Source organism: Protopterus annectens, chromosome 4.part0 (assembly GCF_019279795.1).
Source record: "Protopterus annectens isolate FY-2018-M chromosome 4.part0, PAN1.0, whole genome shotgun sequence".
In the NCBI taxonomy this organism is placed as follows: domain Eukaryota; kingdom Metazoa; phylum Chordata; order Ceratodontiformes; family Protopteridae; genus Protopterus; species Protopterus annectens.
Genome location: NC_056733.1, coordinates 1,105,829,689 through 1,105,852,441, shown reverse-complemented (window position 1 = coordinate 1,105,852,441; position 22,753 = coordinate 1,105,829,689). Strand labels below are relative to the sequence as shown.

At 43.6% G+C, this 22,753-nt stretch overlaps 1 protein-coding gene across 1 annotated transcript in view; it reads left to right on the top strand.

Annotated features, from left to right (window-relative positions):
• The window catches only part of HDAC3 (histone deacetylase 3), a 1,027,013-nt gene that overhangs the window by 871,002 nt on the left and 133,258 nt on the right, over positions 1 to 22,753 (top strand). Inside the window, exons 12-14 of the mRNA XM_044069080.1 lie at positions 7,891 to 7,949; positions 13,818 to 13,897; positions 14,135 to 14,292. Of these exons, the coding sequence (XP_043925015.1) occupies positions 7,891 to 7,949; positions 13,818 to 13,897; positions 14,135 to 14,292 (297 nt within the window). The remainder of the gene's footprint in view (positions 1 to 7,890; positions 7,950 to 13,817; positions 13,898 to 14,134; positions 14,293 to 22,753) is intronic.

The window sequence follows — 22,753 nt, the reverse complement described above, 5'->3', positions numbered from 1 at the left end:
CCTCTCCTTCCCAAGGTGCTCTTGAAGGTCAGACAAGACCAGCCCTCCATGATTCTAATAGCTCCGGATTGGCCTCGACAGCACTGGTACCCTCTGCTGAGGAGTTTAGTACGGGAGCCTCCTTGGCCTTTGCCTTCAATTCCACACCTTTTGTCTCAAGCAGGCAATCATTTCCTCAATGTCAAGATTCAGTCCCCGCATCTAACAGCCTGGCATATTCTGTTCTAGAGCCTGGAGGGTCGCAGCTTCCTCAACAAGTTTTGGATGTTATTTTGGAGGCCAGAAGGCCTAGTACAAGGAAAGTTTATGCTGATAAATGGAGGAGATTTTTTATTTGGAGCAAAGCAAAGAGCTTTGATGTTTCCAGGTCTGATTTGAGTGTTTCTCTTCAATATCTTACAGAATTATTAGACAAGGGTTTGTCTTTCTCCTCTGTAAAAGTTCATGCTGCAGCCATTTCTGCTCACTATGATTGTGACCCACCTTTATTCTCTCATCCTTTGTTTAAGCAATTCCTTAGAGGGGCAAAGAACATAAGACCCCCGCGTAGAGCTCCTACTCCTTCCTGGGATCTCAATTTTGTGTTGGAAAAACTTACTTTACCTCCTTTTGAACCTGCAGCTACGTCTGAGTTAAAGTTTTTGTCTTGGAAGACTGCTTTTTTGTTGGCCATTACGTCTGCTAGAAGGGTATCTGAATTACAGGCTCTCATGGCAGTTGAACCCTTCCTGATTTTTCATAAGGATAGGGTATCTCTGCGTACTAATCCTACTTTTATGCCTAAAGTGGTTTCAAATGTGGCCTTGAACCAATCTATTCATTTGCCTACTTTTTATGCTGATCCCCAAAATAAAGGGGAGAAAATTTTGCACACTTTGGATATTCACAGGCAGTTGCGTTATTATTTGAGCAGGACTAAAGGGTTCAGACAGTCTCAACAGTTATTTGTTTCTTTTGCTTTGGGCTCTCAGGGAAAACCTGTTTCAAAACAAACTATTTCTAAGTGGATTGGCCATTGTATTGCTTTTTGTTATTCTCATCATGGTAAGGAGATTCCGGCTGGAATCAGACCTCATTCCACTAGGGCTACTGCCACTTCTACTGCTTTTTTAAGGGGTGTAGCTACTAAAGATATTTTGGAAGCAGCTACTTGGAGTTCAGTGCACACTTTTTCTAAACATTACCATCTTCCTCTTTATTCCAAATCTAGGGCTGGGTTTGCCACTGCAATCTTACAGGGCATGTTAGCAGCTCCCAATGCTTTATGATTTTGCCAACCTCTCCTTACACTTGCTTTGGGATTCTACCCACAGGTTATGACTGCAGCAATGTGAGATGAAGAACATAGTACAGTTTTGTACCTACCATAAATGTAGATGTTCGAAGATCCACATTGCTGCAGTCCAATTTACCCTCCCTCCTTCCCCTCTGTAGTTTGGAGTGGTTGTATGGTTTGGGTCGTAGATGTTGTTTGTACATGGGTTTTTCTATTTTTGGCTGTGGCCTTTCTTTTTAGGGCCTTCTGACATCTGGGGCAAGAAAAGACTGAGCATATGACGTCGGTCATGCGCTTTAATACCATGACGCACTGACGTCAGATCTGAGCGCCCATGACCGACGCCAGCCTAATACTTTGGTATTCGGGCCGACCGAGGACAGCGGACTACCCACAGGTTATGACTGCAGCAATGTGGATCTTCGAACATCTACATTTATGGTAGGTACAAAACTGTACTTTACTTCTAAGACTGCCTCCAAGCTCACATCTCAGCCATGGAATCGCATGCTGGGCTTTGTCAGCTACTCTTCCCATGTTACCCCTTGCAAGGTTGCACATGAGGAAGTTCCAGTGGTATCTGAAGAGTATCTGGTCCCAACACAATCACCCTTTGGATTTACAGGTTCCTTTCCTGACCTGCCTGAAAAAAGTTAGGCTGGTGGATACACCACATACTGCAGAACCCAGGCCTCCCTCTATAGCCACCCAAGGCAATCCAAATCATGTACACAGATGCCTCGGACCTGGGATGGGAGACCACTATGAATGGTCTCAAGGTGCAAACTCAGTGGGAGCCCACACTCAGGAAAAAACACATCAATGTGAGTGAAGTGATTGCTCTTCTAGCTCTGAAAACCTTTCTCCCGCTCCTACAGCCTGGTCCCTTACAAGTTTTCACAGACAACACCACATTGATGTGGTATATCATGTGGTACATCAACAAGCAAGGGGGAAGCAGATCCTATTTACTTTGCAGACTGGCCATACAAGCTTGGGAATTGGCCACACAGTAAAGGGCAACCTTGCAGGCAGTCTACATTCCATCACAGGACAGCCATCTAACAGATGCTGTCAGCAGATCACGGTCTCAAAATCATGAGTGGATATTGAGCAGAGATGTATTTCTGGACATTGTCCACCAATGGGGCACTCCACAAATAATCCACCAATGGGGCACTCCACAAATAAACCTGTTTGCCTCCCCTCAGGATAGCCAACTATGGCTGTTTTGCTCCAGACTCCCATCTCCACTAGCTTGGAAAGTTTATGCCTTTTCAGTTCCCTGGAAGGAGCTGTTGCTGTATGCGTTCCCTCCTTCTCTCTAATTCAAAATGTCCTGCTGAAGATTCAGAGACACAAGCTGAAAATCTTGCTTGTGACTCCCTGTTGGCCAAGGCAGCATTGATTCCCCCTTCTATCTCTTGCCAAGGGCAGTCACCACAAGTTGCCTCACAGGGTGGATCTGCTCACAATTGAAGGGCTCTCATCCACCCTCATCTGCAAACCCTCAGTCTTACCCTGTGGGTGATTAACGTCTGATCCCTTTCGGACACCTGTGCTCGGAGGACGTGCTGTCTGTCCTGAGGGAGGCCAGGAGATCCTGTTTAGCAAAATGGGATAGGTTCTCCAAATGGTGTCTTCAAAGGCAACTAGACCCCTTCCAAGCAGATCTTCCATTAGTGCTGGCCTTCATGTGTGAGCACCTAAAATCAGAACTTTCATACTCTTCTATGAAAGTCCACTTGTCAGGCATTTCAGCCTGCTTTACCCATTGATCATCCAGTATTATCTAGATTGCAGGTAAAACTTTTTCTTAATGGGGTCCTCCACATCAGACCTCCAAGGAAACCTATCCCTCCTCCTTGGGATCTGAACTTTGTGATTGAGAAACTTACCACAGCCCCCTTTGATTTGAACTGGCAGCCTCTGCCACCTTAAAGATGTGCACCTGGAAAACTGTCTTATTAGCCCTTGCCTCAGCTAGGATAGTTTAAGCTGTAGGCACTCATGGCTACTCCACCCTACACCTTCTTCCATAAAGACAGGGTTTTTCTTCTTAACCCCTCCTTCATGCCCAAAGTGGTAAATGAACTGTCTCTTAAACAGTCTATCCATTCCCTTGATGTTCACAGGCAACTGAGGTTTTATCTTGATAAGACCAAGAGAATTAGAAAATACAACCAGATCTATGTATCGTTTCACTCCAGGGCCCTGGGGAAAGCTGTATCCAGACAGACTATCTTCATGGATACGCAAAACTATATCCTTTTGGTTACACTTTCTGTGGTAAGAGTTCCCCAACACACGGCCTACTGCACTAAAGCAGGGGCCTCTTCAGGGGCCTTCCTCAAAGGCCTATGTACAGCTTCCATCCTATAGGCAGCCGCATGGTCTTCTGTACACACTTTTACTAAGGATTACAAATTGGACATCTCCAGAGCCAGGGCAGGATTTGCTAGAGCCATCCTCCATGGATTCCTGGAGACTGCCACCTCTTCCTCCACTCTTTTCTCTGCAGGAGCTGTGGTACTCTCCCACATGTCAGAATACTGCAACATGAGAATAGAAGGACACAGATTAGTTGTGGTAAAGTCTTGCCATAACCTTAGATGTCTTTCTCTTCCATGTTGCAGTATTCACTCCCTGGTTAGCCTGTTTTCTCCCTATCTGGCTGGTATCCTTCTATCCTTAGACTATTGTCCAACTGGGCAGTTAGTTTTGAGGTCTGTGCGTGCGGACATTACATTTATGGCCCAAGGTTTATGGTTTACTGACAGAACCCACACTGTCAAAGTAGCCAACTCCAAATCCAGCTCCAGACAAGTGGAGTACTGCAAGGTTCAGTCCTGGGACTGCTCTTGTTTGGCATCTACGTCTCTGAAGTACAGGCCAACACTAAGGGACTCTGGCTAACAAAGTTTGTAGATGACTGCAAACTGGGAGCCATTATTGAATCCCCAAATGATGTTGATATTCTACTAAAGGGCCTTACAGAAACAGATGCTTGGTGCCACAGCCATGGTCTCAAGCTCATGCCAAGAAATGTATAGTTATCCCCCTTTGGGGAAAAACCACGTACCCGTGAATTACCACATAGGTGGCAGTACACTAAACATCGAAAGTGTGATAAGAGACTTGGGGACACAGGTGGACAGTGGTCTCGCCTTCGATAACCACATCGCCACAATGGTCAGGAAATCCTTCTATGTGGCACACCTCATCACCAAGGGCTTTTCATCCAAAAAAAAGGAGGTCTTTTATCCCACTGTACTCTCATTCCTCATTAGACCCATTATAGAATACAATGCCCTGTTTGGTATGTGCTTCTCAAGATATCTGCAACAACTGGAAAGGCCACAGAAATACCTCACTAAAAGAATCGCAGGCCTAAAGCAGATGCCCTATGCTGACCGTTTTTAAAAAAAAAAAAAAAAAAAAACTCAGCCTATACTCTCGCATATCGTCTACTCTGAGGCGATCTCTGCTTAACATACAAGGCCATGTCAAACCCAGAGCTGTTGGACATGCTACACTTAAAGAAATCCCAACCCCTCAGAGAGAGATGCTCCAGGGATCTAAACCTTGTCATAAAAATGAACAAAACATGCTGGAGGGATAGGTTCTTGACCCAGAAACTCCCTAGACTCTAGAATAGACTGCACATACATGTCAAGCAGAGAGCCTCTTTGACCCTCTTCAAAAGGAACCTTGATGATTGGATGGGAGATAGGAAATTCACCCCGGGGGTCTTGTCATTCGCCCTGCTAGACAGGGGTCCAGGAAGTAAATACTGTGATAAGATATAGCCAGGGAATTGCCCTAGGGGCCTATACAAGCCTAGCCATAACAATTCTCTGGATATTTCTTCCCACAATATTTACTTCTCTGAACCCCTGTCTAGACTGACATGATCCCCGGGGTGAATTTCCTATCACCCATCCAATCATAAAGGTTCCTTTTGAAGAGGGCCAAGGAGGCACTCTGCTTGACATGCATGTGTCAGAATTCACAAATGTGATTTAATATTAGGACAACTTAGAGCAGAAGGGATGAAAGACTTTACAATGAGCTACTGTTTCATGGATTCCATGTTTACCAGCCTTTTATATATTTTTTTTTTAAACATGTCTGTCTCTGCATTACCTTGAATACACTTGGGCACACACTGAATACACCTCCAGTGTCCAGATTTCTGCCTCATATTTTTAAATTATTCCATGCAAGTTACTTGTGTGGTTATCGACTCATCACTGAGTCTTAATGTCAGTAAATAATGGCATTCATTTCTTTTCAAACAGTAGAATGATGGCAACTTTGGAAGCAGCTTATGAGAACAGGTAATTGCATCAGTGCTACATCATATAGGATTCCACTGTGTAATTGCAGATGCAAACTAGCTGTGTATGTATACAGCTTAGTCTGCTCCTGAAAATTAGCCACTGTAATGTGACTGTAGAAAAAACTTGGAAGATCAATTCTGAGTCGTGCATGCACTTGTTTCACTTGAAGTATCTGAATTTTGCGACCTCAAAAATCTGGTTGCGATAATACGCAAGTAGCTATCCAGCTTCCAGTTTTCTTTCATAACTATTCCAACAAAGGGGAATACAGTCTACAGTCATTAGATATTCACAGCTACGTTTCTACCTCCACAGGACTGAGCAGTTTAGAAAGTCAGAGCAGTTATTTCTTTCTCTCTCTCTCCTAATCGCAAGGGTCAAAAGGGGTCTAAAGTGACAATAGCAAGGTAGATTACTTGCTGCATTTATGATAATGGTATCAAATTAACTGGTCCTCTGAAGGCTCATTCCACTAGATCTGTTATATCTGTGTCCTTTTCCTCTAGAATTCTCATTGATAACATTTGTGCTGCAGCCACTTGGTCTAACTCTCATATCTTTGTGACCCAGTACAAATTGGATGATGTGTCCAGGAGCAGGATTGGTGCATCAGTGCTTCGGCATATCCTTCCATGAGGCACCCAAGAGATCATATAGCTGGGGACTCTGACTCATCAGTGAAGCAGATTGAGAGGGACATCAGATTTTCCGGTTATGTACTTACCATAACTTGGTATCTGTGTTGTCCTCTTCTCATTTTGTTTCACCTGCCTGCCCAGCCTTCCCCCTCCAAAGAAATATTTTGCTTCTAAGGACCTGGAATGGCATGTGATGAACCTTGATTCCAAGTTGAACTTTTGGCTATTCCTCTTTTTGTATCTTGTTCATAAGGGGCAGCAAACTCGATCCAAGGAGATTGGGCTAGGAGTGGAGGATTGTGGGAGGAGCTCAAGTCTGGAAGATTGTTGCAGGCAGCTGAGTCAGATCCGAGGATCGGATCAGAGACCCATCAGTGAAGCAGAATGAGAAGAGGACAACACAGATGCGAAGTTTTGGTAAGTACATAACTAGAAATTAATTTGAACAGCTGAACGAGTCAACCAATAATTGCCTGTAAAAGTCATGTAGCCTGCTTTGAAGGTTTGAGGTAGATATCCGTGAAGAAATTTTCTGTAAGGAAATAACTGGTCATACACTAGAGGAACTGTATTAAGATTGTAGCTGAATTTCATTGAATATCTTGAATCTGCTAGTTTTCACTCTTTCTGCAGGTTTTGGAGCGGTTGAAATTAGTTTGCATTTAATGCACAAGCAGTGCACTTGATTCATTTTGAAACAGAGAAACAAAACATTTGGAGTCTGTGCTGACTAAAGTACTCGGCACTTTTTAAAGTAGTGACGTTTGTTAGACATGCCACTGAATTAACTGTTTTAATGTTTAAGATCAAATATTTTTCAGTGCTTACAGACTTTTACAGAATAAAATGTCAAATGACATACAGCAAACAAATGGGGTAAAATCAAAGCATGGTTAACAAAAAAAAAAAAAAAAGCTCTTAAAATTCATCTTTACACAGTGTGAAAGCTTTAAATAATCCTTTCTAGAAAAATGATTTCAAAGCCCGTTATGGATGTGAAGATTGATTTAAGTTGCTTGAGGATATATGTAATGTAGTGCACTCAAATCTGTCATTGCAAGGTAGTAGTCCATTTGTGATTGGCACAGTGAGGGTAGCATTGTCCCCTCTTAGCAGTAGATTCTCCAACTCACTTCTCTGCTGTGTTTGCCCCATGTCTGCCAAGTTTGTGTCCTCCCTGTGTTCATCCCACATTCCTAAAATGGGATAGGTAGAAAGTAGATTGGTCACTTCTAAATTATTCATAGATGTGTGTGCTGCATGATGTGGAATAAATGTCTGGCAACATGCTTCCTTCTTCCCCTTAACTAAATCTGGGTGTCTGTAGTCATTCGGGGGGGAGGGTTACTATAGAAATTGGTTACAACTCGGAAGTGTGGATGAATATGCAACTGTGTATGCATCTCAAAAAAAATGCTGGGTTGATTGACAGTATGTAGGGCCAAGTGCCCTAGATCTAGGTCGCAGGCGTTCTGTTTTTAGATAACATGAAGGGTGAAGCTAACTGGTTTCCAAATCATTTTGTACCAGTACATTCTACCTGTTGTAGAACTCTAATATAGCTGCTTTATATATATATTTTTTTTTAATAGTAGGAGACCCAGGGCTATTATGGTGTTTTCTTTTATTTTAGGACTTACGAGACATCACTGCTGGTGGATGAACAAATCAGTGATGAGCTTCCTTATAGTGGTAAGTGATTTCATATTCCACCATCTACACTGAAACTCTGCATTTCAGGGTGAACGCCTTCTTTAGAGGTCTTGTAAGTTTGAAGCTGCTGATTATGGCATCTACTTGTAGAGATTATTCTTCCTGACCTGGGTTTCTAATTGTGTCTATATGTGTGTGTGTGTGTGTGTGTGTGTGTGTATATATATGTTGTCAGAAGCATGTGCAAAACAAGCATAGAAAACTGGCACCTCAGAAGAAAATGCGATAGGTACATTAAGTATACAGATGTTGGACACAAGTATGAAATTATTGAAGTAGCAGAAAACTAATGAAACAGTATTTATATTTGAAAGAAACCTGGAAAAAATAGTGTGTTGTCAACATTGCATGTAAGCTAACTGATTATAGCTGTTCGTGCGTGGGCCATTACAGATGTATAGGTTCATAGGTTCATACTAGGCTGTCTGCCCTGGGCCATTTATAAGCCTAGCCCGAGTGTGTTTGGCTTTCGCCACCCTTTGATTTGAGTTTGCTGTGCTCTTTTTAAGGTTAGTTTACTGTGCCTCTGTCTAGTAATGAGACAGAAGTAATCCCCGGGGTAAACCTACGATCTCCCATCCACTCATCAAGATTCCTCTTGAGTCAGTGAGGTGCTCTGCCTAACATGGACTGGGATTCTATTCCAGAGCGAAGGGAGCCTCTGGGTTATGAATCTGTCCCTCCAGCATGTTCTGTTCTATTTCTGTGCTGAGGTTCAAGTCCCTCAAGCACGTGGTTCTAAGGGATTTAGATTTTCTGAGGTGGAGCATGTCCATTAATTCTGGGTTGGACATAGCTTTGTATGTCAGGCATAGATCGCCTTGAAGTAGGTTGATGCAACTGAGTAGAGCTGGAGTTTTTTTAACCGGGCTGCATATGGGATCTGTTTGAGTCCCTTGATCCTCTTTGTGAGGTACTTTTGGGGTCTTTCTAGTTGCTGTAGGTGTCAGGTAAGGTACATCCCAAAAGGGGCATTGTATTCTATGATGGGCCTGAAGAAGGATGAATAAAGGGGCACTATTACCTAACTTGATCTAGATGTGAATCCTTTTGTGATAAGGTGGGCTATGTAGAAGGTCTTTCTAACCACTTTGGCAATGTGGTTGTCAAAGGAGATATTGCTATCAACTTGGGTCCCTAGGTCCCTAATTACTTCTTCTGTACTTAATGGGTTACCACCTATGTGGTAATTTGTGGTAACTTTGTTTTTGCCAAAGGGTATGACTATACACTTTTTGGCATTTAGCTTTAGGCCATGGCTCTGGTACCAGTTATCTGTCTCTGTGAGACCTTTTTGGAGGATGTTCTTGTCAGCTGGAGAGTCAATTATGGCGCCCAGTTTGCAGTCATCTGCGAACTTGGTCAGCCATGGTCCTCCCGTGTTGGCCTGTACCTCTGAGAAGTATATGCCGAACAAGAGAGTTCCCAGAACAGAGCCTTGTGGGACACCACTTGTAACCGGTTTCGAATCTGACATGGCACCGGCAATTCTGACTCTGTGGGTTCTGTCTTTGAGCCAGTTAGCAACCCATCTTGTGACATAGGGGTTTATATTTAAGCTGGATAGCTTATCTATGATGCTCGAGTGGGGTATTGTGTCAAATGCCTTTGCAAGGTCCAGATAGGCTGTGTGGACTACCTTCCCTTCATCTATGGCCTTGGTGACTGTTTCGAAAAAGTTGACTAGGTTCAAGAGGCAAGATCTGCCCTTGAAGAAGCCAAATTGGGTAGGATCTAGTGTCTGTAGGTCCCCAATGTCTTTGAGTTCCATGATGATCCTCTCCATGGCCTTGCAGATAAGGCTAGTTAGGCTTATGGGGGCGATAGTTACCAGGGTCCATTGAGGCACCACTTTTGTGAAGTGGGACCACTGTTGCTGTACTCCATTCTTTGGGTACATATACTGTAGTGAGGCTGAGATTGTACAGCAATTTTACGTGAGGGTTTAGTTCTTCTTGGAGTTCATGTAGGACACAACCCGGGACACAGCCTGGTCCCATTGAAGCAGTGTTTTTTGCTTTGGAGAAGGGTGGCTTTCACCTGAGCATCTGAGATGTTAGGGAGGCTGCACTCTGCTGGGATAGATATTTGCTCTTTTGAGGGGGAAGGGGGGGGGGAGAAGTTTGCACTGAACTTGTCTGCCAGGATGTTGGCAATGTCTGTGGGTTCAGTGTATTTTTTGTCGTTTAGAATCAATTCTGAGCATATCTGGAGTTGCATCCCAGGTTCCTAACATAGCTAAAGAAAGCCTTGTGATCGTCTTTAGTGTCCTGTGCAATTTTTCTCTCGAAGCTGGCCTTGGAGGATTTTGAGGGATCGTAATTTTTTGGTAGTACTGATCAGAGATGCCTTCCCTTTTTGGGATTTTGCTCTATCATGTAGTAGCTTCCTCCTTCTGTTGTACAACTTATTTATGGCTGGGGTCCACCAGAGTGGACGCCTGCCTTTGGACGATTGGGTCTTGGTTTTGTTTGGGATAGCATGATCCATGCATTCCTGGAGGTGTCCATAGAATGCGTTTATATAGGATTCTGTGGTTTGGGCCGTAGTTTCCACTGGCCCGGGGGCCTTGAAGGATTCCACCTCAGTTTTGAGAAGTGTGAAGTTCACTTTTGAGAAGTTTTTCACTGTGGTTTTCTGGGCTGGGGGTCGGGTTTTGGATATCCAGTGAAATTAATTTATGGTCTGATCTTACCAATGAGGGGTGTACTTCTGGTGTGGAGCATAGGGTCCCCATGTTGGTGATGATCAGGTCAAGTATGTTTTCCCCTCTTGTGGGAGTTGACTAGTTGTTCCATGGCATTTGAGTTTATAAATTCCAGGAACCTTTGGGCTAGTGTGTTGGGGCTTGAGTCATGCTCCCAATCTATGTTTGGGTAGTTGAAGTAAACCAATATAATGGTGTTTGGAGAGATCTTCATGTTCTCCAATGTTTTCGGGAAAGCCGAGTGGGATTCCTGATTTTGAGACGGTGGTCTGTAGCATGCTATAAACAGGAAGGCAGTTTTGCCTACTGTTATTTGCACATGGATGGTTTCTGATGCTTCGTGCAACTCCACTAACCTGGAGGTGTGGGTATCCTTGATAAATATGGATACTCCCCCTCCTTTTATGGTTCGGTCCGAGTTTTGGGGCCGAAAAGCATGATACGAGGTATAACCTGGAAGTGCTGGGGTGCTCTCTGGAGCCTTGAACCAGGTTTCTGTCACTGCGTAGATATCTATGTTCTCCATACTGAGGAGAGCTTCGAGTGCGTGCATTTTGAGGTTTTGACTTCTGGCGTTTAGCAGCATTACCCTTAATTTCTTGTTTGTGTTTTCTGTGGAGGTGGGTTTGTCTTTTGAGCCTTGCCTAAAAAAGGCACTATGGGGGTGGCAAGAGCCTTTGCCAGTATCCGAAAGCCCAGGGGTGACAGGTGCAAGCCGTCCCCAGCGAAGCAACGTGGCTTGTCGAGCATGTCATCCCAGGCTGACAGGCACTGGATCCCCTTTGAATGACACCAAAATTTTAGCCAGTTGTTAAAATCGATCATTTTGTCTCTATACTGCGGCATCATTCTAGGTGAGGGTAAGATGCTGCTCAAGGTCAGGGTCATACCGGCCTGGGCTACATGATCGGAGAGCTCCTCTGTCTCTTCATGTAGTCGAGGGAGGTACGTCTCGGGTCATTCACACCAGCATGTACTATGATTGAGTCATATTTGTACTTGCTTTGGAGTGATCTGAGTGCTTGCGTTGTGGTGGATCCTGGCGCCTGACAGGCAGCTTACTGTGACCTTCTTGTTCAGCCTGGTGAGCGGGACGTCAGTGTGTCTGACTGTAGAATCACCTATTACAAGTGTATCAGGTGTGTTATTCTGCCTTAAGGGCTGTGACTGTTTGGCACACTGACGTTGTGAGCTGTGTGTTGCACATGTTTTGCTGTGGGGTACCGTTTGCTTGGATGTCTGCTTTGGAGGTCTCTGCTGCTTAGGTAGATTTTTATTTAGAGCCTCGGAGTATGTTTTTGTGTGTTTATCTGTTTGGTTTGCTGTTGTGGTAGGACTATGTGAGACTGGATTAGTGTTGTGTGAGGTTACCTTCTCCTCCTGACTGGTTACACCAGTTCTGAGGTGAGAGAGCTCAGCCTCCAGTTTGGCTGTATGGTTGCATCTTTCACATGTTTGAACCTGTTTGGAGGAGGAGAGGGTTGTCCGTGTACATGAGGCAGTTGTAACATTGCCTCAAGATTCCCAGATTCGCCAGCTGGACTGGAGAGGAAACCATTAACTGACCTTTGGACATTCTAGAGTAGTAAAGGGAACTCTTTTATCACTTAATTACAAAGGACCAATAGGGGACAGGGTAATTGTGGAGAGTATATGAGGATGTAGTGCTTTTAGTTTATCAGTGCAAGATTGTAAGATTGCTTATTTGGGCAAGTGCAGGGTCTTAGATTTTGAATAGGGTGTTTAATTTGAGAGAGAGCAGTTCTAAGGGAAAAAGTGAAGAGCAGACTTTGTGGGGCCGGGAATAGTTTATAAACCTGATTAAGCGCTGCGCTATGCGCTGTCAGCAAAAGCCGCGCTAAAGCGGGTTTTTGTGCAGGGAACTTCAAAGAGCTAGAAATGGCCCAAAATGGCCAATTACTACAAGATTCTTGTGCTGAGGTCACTCCTTCAGGGACAGATAGGCTGCTCAAGGCTCCCCACTCCCACTGGTGACAAACTTCCTTCTATCCAAGTAAGGAAATGGGCAACACAGGAACTATCCAAAAGTCCAGAATACAGCAAAGCCTGTATAAGGGACTATTCTAGTTTAGGAAAGGCGGGAAACAAGCACTTGAGTGGGCAGCCTCAACAGTTAAATACAACAAACAAACTTTTAAACTAAGTGCAGGTAATACAAAACACAGAAACAAGCTTATAACAATTAAATCAGCAGTTTTTCATTTTGTATAAGCATTCAGAAGTATGCTGGAGCAAAACTTTACAAACATCTTATTCTTTAGTAGTGCTAGATAGATGACTTGTGACAGTTTATCAGGCCTGCAAAGTCAGAAGTTTGACCAACCTAAACTTCTCAGATATTTGAGTGCATTTTATGAGCCAAAAGGCACTTGTATGGTTAACTTGGTTATTTGTATGTTATGGTTATTATATACTCATATTTATTACTTGTATGGTTATCTGTTTATTGGGTTATCTGGTTGTTTATATGGTTATCTGGTTGTTATGGTCATTACGGTTATCTGGTTAATTGGTGCATCTTTTGGATGACAAAAAGTCATGTCTGTTTCCTTATGCCTGAGATGATGCTGTTCTGCTTATACATATGAGTTTTAAGGATGCCCTAACTGAAATCACTGTTGCTATATTCCTGATATATGGGTTGTCACCACTAAGGTTCTCTAAGGACTCCAGTGAGTAAGGTTTGGCAGTTTTGTTTTGGGGAATTTTTGCTGTAGGTCCTTTGCCCATGGGAGTATGTTACAGATGTGATACGTACTGCATATTAAATTGCACTGTTTGAGTTTGCATGTTTACCCAAGTGTTGTTTTTAGCTCATATTTGGCTTGTGTAAGAATCAAGTTACTGCTTATATTTTAGTTAAAACATTACAAAGGTGAGAAATAAGGATGATGATTTCTGAGTAAGAAAGTGGTAAATGGTGAATTTGGAGTTTGTTACAGTATTAAATGCATAGGGTTGGTGGTTAGAGGGATGTGACAGGAATTTGAAAACTTGCATGGGCAATTTTTCAAACAAAAGTCAGTAGTTTGAAATGGCATTGGATTTTAGTAAACCTGAGTGAGTGTCTAACTGCGAAAACTTAGTTTCTTGGACTAAATGTCTTTCTTCTTTTGCAGAATATTTTGAGTACTTTGCTCCAGATTTTACCCTTCACCCAGATGTCAGTACACGTATAGAAAATCAGAATACCAGACAGGTGAGATGTTTAGAAACCACACTGAGTAAACACTAAACTTGAAGTCTTCAGTCATAACACTTTGGGTGTAATTTGTCAGTAAATTCTTTGTACAGAATGATTAACTTTTCACAGAGTCCAAAAATTACTTTAGTATAGCCCAGCAGTCTGCTAAAATACTTACCGGAGTTCTTTGCTTAACCAGAATGGATCTTTTGTTACCATACTAAACCTGGTTTTCCTTTTCTGTACCTTTAGTACCTGGATCAGATCAGGCAAACTATTTTTGAAAACTTGAAAATTTTGAATCATGCTCCTAGTGTCCAGATACATGATGTTCAGTCTGATGTTCTGAACTTTGACAGAACCGAAGAAGGAGACCCTGATGAGAGGGGCTCTGAGGATGCTTATTCCAGGTAAGCTTTATGTATCAGTGCATGTCCTTAAAAGGAATGAGACAGCTAACCATTTTGTTTTAAAATTAAAGTGAATACTTTATAGTTAGCACTTGATGTCAACCATGTAAGTTTGCTTTTTGATCTCCTCTGGGAAGGGTCAAGGTAATATTAAATCACAACGTTTTGGTTTTGTCAGCCTTGGGTGTGCACCTCCTTGCAAATATTTCCCCGGCTGTGCCTATGAAGACTAATGCTGGTCTCTCTCCAGTCTGAAATTGCATACCTTATGTAAATTTAGAATTTCAAAGCATTGGCACAGGATAGCTTTTCACTGTTTTCCCTATTCTGTTGGCGTGCAATCAAAAAAAGATGGGATGACCTAAAAAAATGTCTTTGCAAGAAAGCATGAAATCTTGGATCTTGTCAATCCCACAGAGACCTGCTGTCACCAACTCTGGTTAAGTGTCTGCCTCATGCTACCAGCCCTGCATCTCTCTAAAGTGAAATCCCTTTGGCAAACAGTGTGATATTGGCAGACTGATATCCATTCTAGGCACAAGTGTACATAAAACTCTGAGAATTGTATTAAGTGCACCAGAACTGATTTTTTTTTTTCATTAGAATATGTGAAGTTTCAAAACAAAGTTTAATTCTGTGAAACTAATAGAGAATGGTTATATCTGTGCATGCACAACCTGATAGTATCACCTGTAATGGTAGATTGGGCTGTGGTCTGAGGACTGCACGTCTCCTTTTCAACTATAAGTATTATACTAAATCTTCCCACTGATCAGTTGTTTGTGCACCTCTTGACCACCTCTGGCTCTTATTTAGCATAGCGCATTTCTACATTTAGTCTGTGTGTGTTCCTCATAATTGGCTTGTGACTAGGGAGCAGGGCTGTATGTTGGTACGTAGCGGCAATTGCATGGCTGAGTTTTATCTGCTTTGAGTTTTTCCAGTAATAAGGCATTGTACAGAACATGTCATTAGTGCAGTGATGTGTCCGTTTTTCCTTTTGCCGGCATTTCATAGCTGAATGTACCTGCATGACATGAAGTCTTTGCCTTTGTTGCAAAAACATGTTATGATGAATAGATTACTGCTACATTTTCTAAAATAATGCAGCTTTGTTTATTCTATGGTAGTGAATTTTAAGGCACAGGTTATTTGTAACCTACTTTGCTATCGCCCTGTGATACCCCCCCTCCATACACTTGCATCAACTTTCACCATACTGCTGCTTAGATGTTCTTTGTGTTTCACTGTTGCAGTCATCACACTTGGGTTATCTGCCTACAGGTAGCCCTCAGTCGGCCCGAATACCAGAGACTTAGTATTTCTGCGTCGGTTGCTGTTGCTCCAGGACTGAAGTAAAGTCGTCAGGGGTATAAAAACAGGCAGCCGATGCCATTGCATCAGTCTTTCTTGCCAAAGAGCCCGAAGCATTAGCAGTTTGCACTAGTGCATGTCAGCCGCTACCTGAGGTTTTGTTTTCGAATTGAATCATCCTGAAGTCTTCTAAAGCTAAGTACCCCTTTGGGGAATCCCTTTTTCTTGCTCTAACCGATGTCAGAAAAAGTTAATTGTCTCGCCTGTGGAAAGCAAATAACACACTGAGATTTCCATTGTTACTGCATCATCTGTTTAGGCCCAGACCACGACATACCTAGTTGTCGGTTTTGTGCTTTGTTCAACGCCTGAACTATTCGTCGTTGGGCCCTTATTCTCGCTAAATACTTTCGCTCTCGATCTCCGTATTCCAAAATGACTTTGGTAAGCCATCCAACTACCGATCTTCCGAAAAAATGTAAGGATAAAGAGACAGACCGCACAGGTCCAAAACTGCCGACAACGCTTCCATTAAGCTAAGAGCCATTTCGCTGGTACTCAGGTGCTTTAGCAGCACCTGATGCCCACTTCGATGGATTCGCAGGCCGCTACTGAGACCCAATGTTCTTCGTGTTTCACTGTTGCTGTCATCACATTTGGGTTATCTGCCTGCAGGTAGCCCTCAGCCGGCCTGAATACCAGAGTCTTGGATTCCTGCATCAGATGCTGTCTCTTCTTCCATGACGTCAGGTCCTCAGGGAGTATAAAACAATGCAGCCAACGCCATTACATTAGTCTTTCTTGACGCGGGGTGCCCGAAGCAGAAGCAGAGTTCATAAGTGCTGGTTGGCAGACTCCTGAAATTTTCGATGTTCTTCGTTCCCCATTGCTGCAGTCCTTACTATTGGGTATAGTCCGCGTCCAGTCGGCCCGAATACCAGAGTATAAGGCTGACGTCGGTCAGGGCGCATTAGACTGACGACAGAACGTCAGGGTACTAATGCGCATGACCGACGTCATATCCTCAGTCTTTTTTGCCGCATGGTCCGATGCAGAAGCAGTTTTGCGAGTGCAGGTTGGCGTTCTGAAATATTTCCGAAACCGGAGTTTCAGACCGAAACAGAGGTGGCTAGGGACCCGTTGGGGAACATTTTGGTTTTTCTTGCCTCAGTATTTTACGGATGTCAGAAAAGTGAATAACTGTATTTCTTGTGGGAAACAGATACCTCATAGGGATTACCATACCTTGTGTATACCTTGTTTAGGGCCTGAGCACGACGTTGTTGGTTGCCGCTCTTGTGCTAGGTTTAACAAACGCACTATTAAGAGGAGGTTAGACTGTGCCAGGTTAGTGTTTGGGAAGCGTTGTAATTATAAAATGCCGCCGGATGCTCCGGCGCCCGCTTCCAAGAAGCGCAAGGACAAAACAGTGAAGCCTAGGGTTGATGAACGGCAGTCCCGGACGTCGGTTCTTTAGAAGGCTCAGTGGAGCCAGAGGTTTTGCCAGGAGTTTCCATGGAGTCTCAGGCAGAAACTTTACTGTTACAGGATGTGCCTTCTCAGGAGGTAGGCCAGGCTGAGGGGGCTTCTCAGGTAACTGTTCTTCCCTCTCTTCCCAAGGTAGTTAGAGCCTCTCCTTCTGTTGCCAAAACTTCTTTGAGAGGTAGGCCTAGTTCAGCTTCAGTGGGGGCTTCTCCTAGCATTTCGGGTTCTGTACCTAAGAAACATATGCTTAAAATGGCAGAAGATTTGATTACTATGATTAGAGGTTCTATGCCCTCGCCTGTTAAGAGGCCTAGGGTGGAACCGGAGTTTGATAGTTTTGAACAGTGTTCAGAGGCTTCAGAGTCTTCTGCGGAAGACTTGCAGGAGTATCCTACTTATTCTGATTCTGATGTGGATGATTCCACTCCTACAGCTTCTCCTCCTGAGGATTTCTCATTTTCAGAGACTCTGCATTCCATGAGGGAGCACTTTAAATGGGAAGGCCAGGATTACTCTGATTCCAGGAAAAGGCTTAGGGAATTCTTGTTTTTACCCCAGCATAGGCCCTTAGCTATTCCTCCTGTGTTGAATGTGGTGGAAGATGTTTTTGCAGAGGCTTCCCTGAACCCTGACTCTTTGCCTCCTGCTCCTGTTAAGCCTGATAGGTATTATAGGGTGCCCAAGCTCATAAATATTTGTTTAAGAGTCCTAGGGCGGACCCAGAAACTATTTCTCAAGGGCCTAAAGGTGTTAAGGCTTCTGTGGTTAAAATCCTGTTCCCACTGATAAAGAGGCAAGGGCTTTGGATAGGTGGGGAAAGAAAGTGTATACTTCTTCCACTCTAGCCATGAGAGCGTTGAATTGTCAGTTTCACATGCTAAAATATCAGAATTATCTCCTTTACAATTAAAATCTAAGGTGGATGCTTTGGCGGAAGGTATTGAGTGTAAAGAGTTGCTGGATTTGGTTCATGTGTCTGAACAAGTGGGTAAGCATTCTTTGCAATGTGGTTTTGATGCTGTACAGGCCTCCTCGAGGGTGGCTGCTACTAGTTCTGTTCTTCGCAGGCATGCCTGGTTGAAGGATCAGAATTTAGCTGAGCATGTTAAGACAAGGATTTTGGATGCTCCTTTACAGTCTGATGTGTTGTTTGGATCGCCTGTGGAAGCAGTTTTAAAGAAAATGGAGGACAAAGCTAAGTCTATGCAAACTGTTAAAGATTTTTGCAGGTGCAGCCACCGAAGTTTAGTAGAAATTGGCCTGCTAAGGGGTGGACATATCCTGCTTATGATTCCCAGTCTAGGGGTAGGTCTAGACGTGGTAGGGGCAGGGCTCAAGGTTCTTTTTAGGCCTAGAACAGGGAGTTCACCTGCTCAGACTTCTGGTGAGGGCAGGGGTCAGTCCTTTCGTAAACAGACCCAATGACCTGTCTTTTCAGCTGCCAGTAGATTCTCGTCTGGCAGCTCCTTTGGGAGGAAGACTGTCTCTTTCAAAGAAAATTGGGATTTAATTACTCAAGACAAATGGGTGTTGGATATCATTCACCACGGTTACAGATTTTATTTCCATACAATGCCCCTTTCAAAGGCATGCCAGACGTTCCTCCTCCACAAAGAAAGGAGGCTCACAAGCAAGTTTCTCAGTTACTCCAGATGGGGCCATTCAGCCAGTCCCTGTATCAGAAAGGGCCTAGGATTTTATTCTCGCCTGTTCCTAGTACCAAAGAAGAGGGTTTAGTAGTTCTTGGAGTTCATGTAGGACACAACCCGGGACACAGTCTGGTCCCATTGAAGCAGTGTTTTTTGCTTTGGAGAAGGGTGGCTTTCACCTGAGCATCTGAGATGTTAGGGAGGCTGCACTCTGCTGGGATAGATATTTGCTCTTTTGAGGGGGAAGGGGGGGGGGGGGAGAAGTTTGCACTGAACTTGTCTGCCAGGATGTTGGCAATGTCTGTGGGTTCAGTGTATTTTTTGTCATTTAGAATCAATTCTGAGCATATCTGGAGTTGCATCCCAGGTTCCTAACATAGCTAAAGAAAGCCTTGTGATTGTCTTTAGTGTCCTGTGCAAATTTTCTCTCGAAGCTGGCCTAGGATTTTGAGGGATCGTAATTTTTTGGTAGTACTGATCAGAGATGCCTTCCCTTTTGGGATTTTGCTCTATCATGTAGTAGCTTCCTCCTTCTGTTGTACAACTTATTTATGGCTGGGGTCCACCAGAGTGGACGCCTGCCTTTGGACGATTGGGTCTTGGTTTTGTTTGGGATAGCATGATCCATGCATTCCTGGAGGTGTCCATAGAATGCGTTTATATAGGATTCTGTGGTTTGGGCCGTAGTTTCCACTGGCCCGGGGGCCTTGAAGGATTCCACCTCAGTTTTGAGAAGTGTGAAGTTCACTTTTGAGAAGTTTTTCACTGTGGTTTTCTGGGCTGGGGGTCGGGTTTTGGATATCCAGTGAAATTAATTTATGGTCTGATCTTACCAATGAGGGGTGTACTTCTGGTGTGGAGCATAGGGTCCCCATGTTGGTGATGATCAGGTCAAGTATGTTTTCCCCTCTTGTGGGAGTTGACTAGTTGTTCCATGGCATTTGAGTTTATAAATTCCAGGAACCTTTGGGCTAGTGTGTTGGGGCTTGAGTCATGCTCCCAGTCTATGTTTGGGTAGTTGAAGTCAACCAATATAATGGTGTTTGGAGAGATCTTCATGTTCTCCAATGTTTTCGGGAAAGCCGAGTGGGATTCCTGATTTTGAGACGGTGGTCTGTAGCATGCTATAAACAGGAAGGCAGTTTTGCCTACTGTTATTTGCACATGGATGGTTTCTGATGCTTCGTGCAACTCCACTAACCTGGAGGTGTGGGTATCCTTGATAAATATGGATACTCCCCCTCCTTTTATGGTTCGGTCCGAGTTTTGGGGCCGAAAAGCATGATACGAGGTATAACCTGGAAGTGCTGGGGTGCTCTCTGGAGCCTTGAACCAGGTTTCTGTCACTGCGTAGATATCTATGTTCTCCATACTGAGGAGAGCTTAGAGTGTGTGCAGTTTGAGGGTTAGACTTCTGGCGTTTAGCAGCATTACCCTCATTTTTTGTTCTTTGAGTTTTCTATGGAGCTGGGTTTGTCTCTTGAGCCTTGCCTAAAAAAAGGCACTATGGGGGTGGCAAGAGTCTTGCCAGTATCCGAAAGCCCAGGGGTGACAGGTGCAAGCCGTCCCTAGCGAAGCAACGTGGCTTGTCGAGCATATCATCCCAGGCTGACAGGCACTGGATCCCCTTTGAATGACACTAAAATTTTAGCCAATTGTTAAAATCGATCATTTTGTCTTTATACTGCGGCATCATTCTAGGTGAGCATAAGATGCTGGACAAGGACAGGGTCATACCGCCTGGGCTACATGATCGGAGAGCTCCTCTGTCTCTTCATGTAGTCGAGGGAGGTACGCTCGGGTCATTCACACCAGCATGTACTATGATTGAGTCATATTTGTACTTGCTTTGGAGTGATCTGAGTGCTTGTTGTGGTGGATCCTGGCGCCTGACAGGCAGCTTACTGTGACCTTCTTGTTCAGCCTGGTGAGCGGACGTCAGTGTGTCTGACTGTAGAATCACCTATTACAAGTGTATCAGGTGTGTTATTCTGCCTTAAGGGCTGTGACTGTTTGGCACACTGACGTTGTGAGCTGTGTGTTCCACATGTTTTGCTGTGGGGTACCGTTTGCTTGGATGTCTGCTTTGGAGGTCTCTGCTGCTTAGGTAGATTTTTATTTAGAGCCTCGGAGTATGTTTTTGTGTGTTTATCTGTTTGGTTTGCTGTTGTGGTAGGACTATGTGAGACTGGATTAGTGTTGTGTGAGGTTACCTTCTCCTCCTGACTGGTTACACCAGTTCTGAGGTGAGAGAGCTCAGCCTCCAGTTTGGCTGTATGGTTGCATCTTTCACATGTTTGAACCTGTTTGGAGGAGGAGAGGGTTGTCCGTGTACATGAGGCAGTTGTAACATTGCCTCAAGATTCCCAGATTCGCCAGCTGGACTGGAGAGGAAACCATTAACTGACCTTTGGACATTCTAGAGTAGTAAAGGGAACTCTTTTATCACTTAATTACAAAGGACCAATAGGGGACAGGGTAATTGTGGAGAGTATATGAGGATGTAGTGCTTTTAGTTTATCAGTGCAAGATTGTAAGATTGCTTATTTGGGCAAGTGCAGGGTCTTAGATTTTGAATAGGGTGTTTAATTTGAGAGAGAGAGCAGTTCTAAGGGAAAAAGTGAAGAGCAGACTTTGTGGGGCCGGGAATAGTTTATAAACCTGATTAAGCGGCGCTGCGCTATGCGCACAATCGCGCAAAGCCGCGCTAAAGCGGGTTTTTATGCAGGGAACTTCAAAGAGCTAGAAATGGCCCAAAATGGCCAATTACTACAAGATTCTTGTGCTGAGGTCACTCCTTCAGGGACAGATAGGCTGCTCAAGGCTCCCCACTCCCACTGGTGACAAACTTCCTTCTATCCAAGTAAGGAAATGGGCAACACAGGAACTATCCAAAAGTCCAGAATACAGCAAAGCCTGTATAAGGGACTATTCTAGTTTAGGAAAGGCGGGAAACAAGCACTTGAGTGGGCAGCCTCAACAGTTAAATACAACAAACAAACTTTTAAACTAAGTGCAGGTAATACAAAACACAGAAACAAGCTTATAACAATTAAATCAGCAGTTTTTCATTTTGTATAAGCATTCAGAAGTATGCTGGAGCAAAACTTTACAAACATCTTATTCTTTAGTAGTGCTAGATAGATGACTTGTGACAGTTTATCAGGCCTGCAAAGTCAGAAGTTTGACCAACCTAAACTTCTCAGATATTTGAGTGCATTTTATGAGCCAAAAGGCACTTGTATGGTTAACTTGGTTATTTGTATGTTATGGTTATTATATACTCATATTTATTACTTGTATGGTTATCTGTTTATTGGGTTATCTGGTTGTTTATATGGTTATCTGGTTGTTATGGTCATTACGGTTATCTGGTTAATTGGTGCATCTTTTGGATGACAAAAAGTCATGTCTGTTTCCTTATGCCTGAGATGATGCTGTTCTGCTTATACATATGAGTTTTAAGGATGCCCTAACTGAAATCACTGTTGCTATATTCCTGATATATGGGTTGTCACCACTAAGGTTCTCTAAGGACTCCAGTGAGTAAGGTTTGGCAGTTTTGTTTTGGGGAATTTTTGCTGTAGGTCCTTTGCCCATGGGAGTATGTTACAGATGTGATACGTACTGCATATTAAATTGCACTGTTTGAGTTTGCATGTTTACCCAAGTGTTGTTTTTAGCTCATATTTGGCTTGTGTAAGAATCAAGTTACTGCTTATATTTTAGTTAAAACATTACAAAGGTGAGAAATAAGGATGATGATTTCTGAGTAAGAAAGTGGTAAATGGTGAATTTGGAGTTTGTTACAGTATTAAATGCATAGGGTTGGTGGTTAGAGGATGTGACAGGAATTTGAAAACTTGCATGGGCAATTTTCAAACAAAAGTCAGTAGTTTGAAATGGCATTGGATTTTAGTAAACCTGAGTGAGTGTCTAACTGCGAAAACTTAGTTTCTTGGACTAAATGTCTTTCTTCTTTTGCAGAATATTTTGAGTACTTTGCTCCAGAT